We start from the raw sequence: 10,156 nt of genomic DNA, 5'->3' as shown, positions 1-10,156 counted from the left end.
TTCAGCCACATCCAGAACTATGCTAATTCCAACCAATGGTCTACTTCAGTACCACACACCCTTAATCCCAATATCATACACCCTAGGTCCAGCCCACTCTGAAAAGCCCCACCTATGAGCACAAAGGCTCTGGGAGGATATCTAGATACAAGCCATAACCGATGGAGTTTTTGGGGGGATTGAGGAAACAGAAGGAAAGCAATTAAGGTTTACTGGATTTTACTGTTGGTTATGTTTGTTCTAGGTACTTTACCTTCGATATCTTATTTTTTTCATAGTTCTCACAGAAGTAACGTTTTATAGAGAACACTAAAGCTTAGAAAGGTTAAATAATTTAGCTTCACATTGGCTGTTCTACTGAATCATACCTCCCAGAATTTATGCCATTGTGTAGGCCTGTCCTGCATTGACCTGGGCTTGGTCCTTTGACCTGCTTCAGCCGTTAAGTTATTAACAGAGCTCAGTAAGTACTTATACATTAGGCCTTGTTGTCTTGAGTACTGCCGCTTGAACACCCTAAGCCATGAGGAAAGAAGTTTAGCTAGCTAGTTGGTGAGACTACATGGAAAGAGATGTCCATTTAGTCATTAGCTGTTCTGAATTTTCACGTGAGGTGAACATAGGCTTGAAACCATAGACATAGGATTGAAACCACCCAGCTGCAGGATATAATTGGATCTTCAGGTGATTGGATTCACATGAGTAACGAAGCAAGCTCAGCAGAAGAGGCAGCCAGTTGAACCAAGCTTAGATTATATCCACATGATCAAATACATTCTTTTTAAACCATCAAATATTGGAGTGGTATTTTATAGGGATGGATTACAGGTACAGGAATGGCACATTTTGTATTTCTCCCTAGGATTGTAGAGCTGGAATGGTTGCAGTCTTCTTCATCCATTTAAATACTTTCATTTCATTTAATCTATTTCCAATCCATCTTTGCAGTGAAAACTTGGTGCCTGTACTTACAGACTACTGAATCTCCATTTTAGTCCATAGGTCTTGATTATATGTTATTTAATTTTTTTCCATCATTGCTTTAAATTTTAGGCTCTGTAGGATAAGGACTAAATATATTTTAGTTCAATCAAGGAAAAACAGTGTTGAGTATTCTATGTCAATTTAGTGTACTAGGAATTATGTTAACAAAGGCGCTCATGATTTTAGATGGTGTAGGAATAAGCATCCATAACTCTACATAAGATAGACTATGATAATTCCTATAGAAGTAATGCAGAAAGAGCTTAGTTGTACCCAGGAGCAACTTAGATTTGCACTGGGTCGGTATCTAAAAAATGGGGAAGAAGTTTCTTGAGCAGAAGCAATAGCTTGAAAAAAAATGTTGAGAAATTAACACACAGTGTCAGAGCTGGTTAAAAGGCGTTTCAAGTTTGGCTACAGGTTACTATTTTGGTGATGATTTCATTCATATGTAAAATGTTCAGCAAAGTACATACATTATAAATGTAGTAAATTATAAGCTCCCTGAATTTTCACAAGGCAAACGTATAACATGAAAAATCTCCAGATTAAGAAGTAACATCTCAGAAACACCCTTTCTGTATCCTCTCCAAGTTACCTATTATCATTACCCCTCACTAAATTACTTATTATTATTTTTAATATTACTTGTAAGTTTGCAGCAAACCTCTGTAATAAGTAAGTATACCTTGGTAATACTGTACCTTTTCTAGAAAAAAAAATTTTTTTTTTCCCGGTACTGGAAATTGAACTCACAACCTTGCGCTTGCCAGGCAGGCGCTGTGCTGCTGAGCTAAATCCCCAGCCCCTTTAGAAAATTTTTATAGAAATCTTTTATTACTTTGGTAGTTTCTTTATAGTTGTTTCGCACTCTCTTATTTACCTTTCCATTATACTTTATTCCTAACTCTTCTGTTTACGTACATTTAGCACAGTGCGGTATGTTTTTAAAATAATTAGTGCATCCATACAAATTTGTAAATTCCATGGGGATGTTTATTAATCTCACATTTAGTATACTAATTTGCTTAGTAGTTTGTCAAATTTTTAAAAATTATTAAATCAAATTGATGAATTTAGTGTTTGAAGACTATAATGAGATACAAGGCAGAGAACCCAAGCTTCTCCATTGAAGAAGCTAATTTCTAGGCTGAGGAATAGATAATAAATTTCATCCTGTAATGCTTGGAATACTTGGGGCCTTAGAATCACTGTAGGGTCTAAGATTCTGCATATGAGTAAAGGGCTTTGTCTATGGGTTAAGTAATATCTCATGCATTTTGCACTGCTTTTTATACATTATACATAGGCAGCTGTGGTTCATAAAATACAAATTAAAAGTATAGCTGAATTTATGATAGCTTTTTGACATGTATTTTTTTTTCAGTACTGGGGATTGAACTCAGGACTTTGCGCTTGCTAGGCAGGTGCTTGTGCCACTGAGCTATATTTCCAGCCCCCTTGACATGTATTTTCAAGTAGGAGACACTATTTTTTTTGTATTTACATACTATGGAAATGATCCCTGAAAGTATAACCTTTTTTTGTATTTACAGAGAAAAATTGTCCACATATTTTAAAAGTTGGGTATCCTCAACTGGTACCTTTACATAAGAGAAGAATCAAGATTTTTTGGATTTGGTGGATGATATGATAAGATTTGTGTTTTAGAGTTTAAGGAGAATAAAGAATATGTAATTTTCCTTTCATGACATCCAGCAATGTGATAGTGAACTGTATACTATACTGATTTGTTAATTTGAGTTATTAGTTTGTTAATCAACTATATAGTAGTTGAGTTGTTAATTTGAGTTATTTAACATGGGATATGGTAATGTAAAGAGAGTTTGATATTGTATTTTTTAAGTTATATTGTCTCTTTGAAAGCTTACCTTTATAAAACATTGAGTGGCCTGGTTTTCATGTCCCTGAATCAGGCCTTTAGAATTAGCTTTTTTACTGCTTTCCAAGTAGGTATAGTAACACTCTTGATTATTATACCTACTTGGAAAGCATGTTATAACCTATAACCCTTGGGTCCAGATGTTTTTTGAAATTTAGAATGTAGATTTTAGAAAAGTAATATAGTATATATGTGATATATAACATTCCAAGTGTGGTCTGGGGTACCACCAGGCAATAATATTATGTTTCTGCAGTGAAGCATATATTTACACTGAATTTGATAAATAATTGACTAAAATTAACCCATATGCATTTAAAGCAGCTTTGCCACCAAATGAATCTTGGTACCAAATTTATAAAAAGTCTTTTACTTTTCAGAATTTTTCAGGCTTTGAACTATGAACTTAGGATTATAGACCTTTAAAACATATAGACTTCTAAAAACTAGTATATTTAAGTATATTTTGCTTCATTGTCTTTTCAGATACTTTAACGTGGTATTTTTCACTTTTTAAAGGAGTAATAGACACTGCAGAAATAATTGCTGCTATGAAATCATTGGGTGTAAATATTTCGGAAGCTCAGGCAAACAACATTGTGAAAAGGTGAGCACTTGTCCTGATTTTAAATAGCTTTTATTAATGCTGGAAACTAATTGCTATAAATATAGCACCCGCATCTATAACTTTGTAAACAAACCTGCTTCTACTTTCTTAATGTTGTCTTACTTTTGAGTCTCTTTCTACTAAGAGCGATTTTCAAAGGCCTTCTATTAAGTGGTTGACCATTTAGGTAGCAAAACGAAATGAATCACACATACTGCCAATATATTTTCTCAGATTATACTTCACTGGGTCCTCTGAATGCACATGGGACAAGGGGTGAGGAGTTCCCAAAATGAACTCCTTTCTTCTGCTACTGCTTGAACCAAACAGTGACACATGCATTTTTTCTATATCTTAAGATTTCAGGAAGGTTTTTTTTGAAGAAGGTATTCATTCCATGATTGAAACCTCTGTACTTTAATAGAATGGGGCAGAGATATTGATTGATTGCTTGACTGATTGATTGATTGATTGTACTGGGAATCAAATCAAGGGCATTGAATGTCTAAGCAAGTGCCCCAGCCAGAGATAATTTGAGGAGAAGTTTAAAGAGGGTGGAGGCAGGTAGAGGAAGGCAGAAAGATGAAAGTAAAACCTGGTGCTGTCCGGACCCTCCTGTTGCCTCTCACTCTACCACTGTTGTTTTTTCTCCTAAAGCAGATGTTCCTGGGTGACTGCTTTCACAGGCTCTTAAGGTAGTACGCATGTTCCCAAACCCACTCTTTCAGTCCACTCCTTAAATTATACCAGTTTGGGTTTGTTCATTATGCTTTCAAGTGTCTGGTGCTGCTTTGATACATCCTCTGCATAAAGTTGAGTCTGAATAGGTGAGAATGACATTTTTGATGGTATCTGTGACTTTAAATAGCTCCTCAGGCAGTGGGTTTTGGTTTGTAACAAGGATAAGAGATGTGTTTCTAGCTGAAGACGTGCTGAATAAATTGTAAGGAAAAGGTTGAGGGAACAGAAGCTATATTTGATATATGAGACAATACTTCTAAGACAATACTTTGAATTCTGGTAGTTTCAGTTATTCCTTTCTAATACTCATATTGGAATATTGAAATTAATTGATTTTTTTTCTATTTCTGCTATAATGATGTTGAATAAAAATAGTAATTATGGGCATCCTGTCCCTTTCTGGATTTTAAAGGGAATACTGATATCACTATATCAGTAAAATACTAATATTTTATCATTGTAATCTTTCCCATATTACGGAAGGCCCCTTCTGTTTTGTTAAGAAATTGTTTTAAAATTACAAATAGGTTTAAATTGAGAGGTGATTAATACAATATCTTTCTTTAATTTGTTGATGTGTTTGTTTGTTTATTTTGAGCCAGGGTCTCCTGAGCCAGGCTGGCCTTGAATTCACTGTATAGCCCAGGTTAGCCTTGAACTCATGGCACTTCTCCTGCCTCAGCTTCCTGAGTGCTGGGATTGCAGGAGTGCACCACCATGCCTGGCTTGTTAATATGATAAATTAGTTTCTAGAATTTTCTCTTTGCTAACTCATCCTTATATTCCTGGAATAAACATAACCTTTTAAAAATATTCTATTGGATTCAGTTCACTGAAATTTATTCATAACGTTAACATGTTCTGAGAGAGATTGCCCTGTTCTTTTTTTTTTGCTTGACCATCCTAATCTAATAATTTTTTTGGTTACATTGACCTGAAGGAGTGAGTTGGGGAGTAGTCTCCCTTTTTATATTTTCTGCAAGAGATTCAATAAAATTGAATCAATCTATTTATTCCTTAAAGGTTTAAAAGAATTTAATTGTAAAATCAACTGTTAGTGGTTTGTACCGAGATGTCCTACAAAGCCTCGTGTGCTCATAGGTGGGGCTTTTGGGAGGTGGCTGGATCATGTGTGTGTGGTACTAGATTAAGGATGTGTGAATGCTGGATTAGTCCACTGATTGATTTAGCATAATTTTGGGTGTGGTTGAATGGATTTATTGAAGACAGAAGACCCACACTGGGAGTGGGCAGCAACCAACCAATAGATTTGTAGCCTGAATGGAATAAAAGGGAAAGGAAGGCTTAAAATTTGCTGCCTCCTGCCTACCCTGCCATGGACTTTTTCTCTTCTGCCATGCCCCCTGCCATGCCACCCTGCTTTGGAGCCACCCAACTATGGACTGAAACCTCTACAAACTGTCAGCTAAAATAAACCTTTCCTCCTTTAACTTGTGGGTTTAGGTATTTTGTCCCAGCAATGAGAAATTAACTAAGATACCAGCTGAGCCTTATGATTTTTTTATGGGATGATTTAAAATAATTGAGTCAATTTCATAAACAGTTGTAGGATCATTCATACCTTCTATTCCTTTTTGGGTCAGTTTTGGAAAACTTCATTTTTCAGGAATTTATTATTTCCATCTAAAATTTCAAATTTACTGGCATAAAGTTGTTCAGTGTATTCTCTTATCTGTTTGGTCTCCTCTAAATCTATAGTTGTTCTTTTCTTTTTGACTTTTTTGAGACAGGGTTTCATTATGCAGTTCAGGCTGACCTCGAACTCATGTTGTAGCCCAGGCAGGCCTCGAATGTACAGTGATCCTCCTGTTTCAGCCTCCCGAGTGCTGGGATTATAGGGGTATGTCACCACACCTGGCTATAGTTGTTCTTTTCATCTGTAATGTTATGTGTGGTTTTTTTCAAACGAATTTCACTGAAACTTCCTCTATTTCATTATTGATTCTTTCTAATAATCAAATTTGGCTTTGTTTTAAGCCTGTAAGTTGTGTCTCATGAAGTTATTTGAATATAAAAGAATTTCAAAACACATAAGGGTAGAAGTAGAACAATTGTTCTTCTAATATTGTTTATTCTTATTTGTTAAATTGGATAGTTTTACTAATTTCCAGATTTCTGTTACAAGCAAGAGAATAGCTCAAAGTACTTTTATAAGTGATTTTGCTATATTCTGCAAGCTTTTATATGTGATTTTGAATTTTCATGCTTATATAGTTCTAGATTTAAATACTTGTATTGAGTGTTTTTCTTTTTCACCTGAGATATTTAGAAGTAGGTTATATTGAAATTTTAAGAGTTTTTTTTGTTACTGATTTCTATCATAATTGTACAAGAGTTAGAGAAGATGGCTTGATACTGTTTCTTCAAACATTTTTTAGATTTACTTTATGGCCTTGAACAGTGAAAGTTTTTATGAACGTTTTATATATACTTGAAGAGTATTTTTTAAATGTTGCAGGCAGGGATCTATAGAATGTCCATTAAAAGAAATTTGTTAATTTTGTGGTTTAAGTATCTCCCTGCTCTGCAGATGACTGACAAGTTGAAATCTGCCACTGTGATGAGGATTTTTCAATTTTTTTTCTGTAGTTATATTATTTTTAGCTTTATATGTTTGGAAAATCTTTTCAGACTCAACCAACTTCAGAATTGTTAAATCTTCATAAATGGAATATTTTATCATTCTGTAGTGCTATTTTGCTTGATATTATCATACAAATCCAGCCTTTTATGTTCTCAGTATTTACCATCATTTACCTTTTTTTCTATGCCTTTGTGTTAGTCACCTTTCCTTTGCTATGACAAAATACCTAAGATAATCAATGTAAAGAGAAAAAAGGTTTATTTTGACTAATGCTTTTAGAGATTTCAGTCCATGGTTGCGTGGCTCTGTTGCTTTGGGCCTGTGGTTTCACAGTACATCAGGTTGGAAGCAAATGATATAGAAGGGTTCTCTGTCTCCTGGCAACGAGGAGCAAAGATAGGGACAAGAAGGAGCCAGAGTACAAATGTCTCCTTCAGGGACCTAACCACCATGGCCTAATTTCCTTTCACTAGATCCCACTTCCTAAAGATTTAGTCTCTATATACTAATACATAGTACTAATATTTATATAATATACTAATATTATTTTTTTTTGTATTATTGACATACAATATTTGGAGTAGTTTCTGTTAATATATTTTTGCTTCCCATTTATCCTGCCCTTGTATGCTTCCCTTTTTACTTTCTTGCTTTTTAATAAAATTTTCTCATGTTTTTTCTAATTCATTTTTTACTAGTTTGAAAATTATATACTTTTTCTATTAGTGATTGACATTTTACTATAAAAGTTTAAAAACTAAAGATAAACAATATCTTTAACCTCTCTTCAAATGGTGAACTTTAGAACAGTTTTAATTCTAATCATCTCTCTCCTGGTTTATATGCTTTTTTTTGGTTCTCTATTATAATTGTTATTTTATACTGAAAATTTGTTTAGATGTATTAATATTTAGCATTTTATTTATGCACCATTCATCTTTGGATCTGAGACTATCCTGCTAGGATAATTTCCTTCTTGAACTATATTTTTTAGAAATTCTTTTAATAGAAATAAACTATTAGCTTTTTAGTGTCTGCAAGTATGTTTATTTCACCTTTGTTCTGGAAAGAAAATTTTGCTAAATACATAATTCTAGCTTGATAATTACTTTTTGTTAGAACTTTGAGATGCTATTCTATCTTCTGTCTCCTACTGTTAGGGGAAGGTTGGTGCCAGTGTGATTTTTGAGCCTTGGTAGAGGATTTGCCTTTCTCTCTACCTCCCCTTATGATCTTCTCTTTGGTGTCTGTGGCTTTTTATCTAGTGAGCGGGCCTTTGTTTTTATTAACTCTGCTAGAAGATGTTGAACTTCCTGTGTTTCTGTCTTTTAACAATTCTGGAAAACTCTCAGTCTTTATCGCTTCAAATGTAGCCTACCCTTTAGCTTCTCTTTGTATTATATTTCTTCTTTCCTCTTTCTCTCTGTGTGGCATTCTGGTAAGTCCTTCAAATACATCCCTGTCATCATTTAATCATTCCAGTGAGTTTCTTAAAGTTATGTTTTAATTCAGGGACATTCTATTTGGACTGTTTTCAGTTATGTGGGATAATTCCTCATGGGTTTTTACCCCTTTTTTATTTTGTGAGTCTTACTTCTTAGCATTGGCATATATCTAGTTAATGTGTATTTCATATCTGGCAGTTAGAATGTTTTAAGTTCTTGAAAGCATTTTTGGCTGTTACTGTGAACAAAATATAACTATATTCTGGCACAAAGATATATTTTTTTTTAACCAAATCAAGTGTTCATAGAAAAAAGGGTGGAAAAAGTAAGATTTATTACTAACATTTAAAGGGGGCATTATAGTGATTTATATGTTTTTAAAGCACATATAAAAATTCTTAAGAATCAACCCTATGCTGGGGCATAAAGGAAATGCAAAAAATTAAAAAGAATTGGAATCGTATAAAATATGTTATATATCCCTAATTCAGTTGAACAAGAAATAAAATTTCTTACAATAAAATTGTTTTTAACAAGTTTATTAGTACAAGTTTGATAGAAACTTTGTAGTTTTATCAATCTGTGGATTGATGTAATGTTTGCAATATGCTGCTAATATACTGTAAGAAAAGTTATGAATTGCAAGTAGTAATAATTTATTAAAATTTAAATTTAGGAACTCCTGTGACATCAGTCATAGCTCTACATGCCAAAGGATGCAGTCATGAACCAGCCAAAATTCCTGCTTTAAGATTCAACTCCTGGAGGGATAATTCCTAAAAATGCATTGTCCTAAGTGAAAACAAATTGAAGAAGTGCATATTGTCCATGTTTTATAATAATTATTTTATTTATCTGAAAATATCTTTATTTCACCTGCATTTTTTATGGTTATTTTGTTATATATAGGATTTTAGCTACAGTTCATTAAACTTTGTTTAACTAAATTTAACTTATTAAAGATGTCTGCTCACAAACTTGTTTCTGATAAGAACTCAGTGGATGCCATTTAGATTTCCGCTTGTATGTAATGTTTCTTTTTCATCCTTCTTCTTTACTTCTCTCCATTGTTTTCTTCTTTTCCTTTACTCCTGCCCTCTCTCTTTCTTTCTCTCTTCTTTCTTTTGTTCTTTCTTTACATTCTTGAGCTCCAGCATTCCTCCAGTACAGAATTTTTATTAAGCTCACAACCCTCCATGAACTATTTCCGTGAGGCTGAGGTAGTCATATGTAGCATAGTATTTGGTAAAAGTGTCGAAGGAATACTTGTATATCTCTGTAAATTCCTGCCCTCTCAGTGGCCCTTTTTCTTCTATTCACATGCTCTCTGCTTAAGCTCCTACTTCTCTGTGTCGTAGTTTGGAAACTGTACCAGAAAATAGAGTAAATGGGAAGCTCAACTCATGTTTGGTTTTCTCAGGTATCACAGTCCTGTCTCATTTGTGGACTAGTCCTGAAAGCAGTTATTTCTAATGTTGTGTCCAATTTCATAATTATTTACAGTGAGAGTATAAGTTCTACACTCATTATTTTGTCTTGGCTGGAAGTGGAAATTGCACTAAATTTTTTGATGGCCAAATGCATTTTGTTTTTTAGATATTTCATTTAGAGAAAAGCTATTAAAAGTCATTTCTCTTAATTCTACCTTTTACTCAAATAGAAAGAAATGACTTACAATTTTTTAAAATTTTGGAGATGTTAAAAGATTGTGTAGATACTGACTTCTGCATGGTAAAAAGTGAGACTTCTTTCTAAGTTTGTAAATGACAAGTTATTTCAGAGTTGACTAGAATGCTGTAAAAAAAGGGAAAAGAGGGTCAGTGGTAGAAACAATACTAGAAGAGCCAAACGGCATAAGGTTACTCTTTAGT

General features: G+C 33.7%; 1 protein-coding gene across 4 annotated transcripts in view; it reads left to right on the top strand.

Annotated features, from left to right (window-relative positions):
* The window catches only part of LOC102018018 (calcium-binding mitochondrial carrier protein SCaMC-1-like), a 59,838-nt gene that overhangs the window by 10,876 nt on the left and 38,806 nt on the right, over nucleotides 1-10,156 (top strand). For all 4 annotated transcript variants that reach the window (XM_013516554.1, XM_005388828.2, XM_013516552.1 and 1 more), the window contains exon 3: nucleotides 3,407-3,494. In XM_013516554.1, the coding sequence (XP_013372008.1) occupies nucleotides 3,407-3,494 (88 nt within the window). The remainder of the gene's footprint in view (nucleotides 1-3,406; nucleotides 3,495-10,156) is intronic.

Source organism: Chinchilla lanigera, unplaced genomic scaffold (assembly GCF_000276665.1).
Source record: "Chinchilla lanigera isolate Chin_1 unplaced genomic scaffold, ChiLan1.0 scaffold00034, whole genome shotgun sequence".
Lineage (NCBI taxonomy): Eukaryota > Metazoa > Chordata > Mammalia > Rodentia > Chinchillidae > Chinchilla > Chinchilla lanigera.
This window is presented reverse-complemented; position numbering and strand designations above follow the sequence as displayed.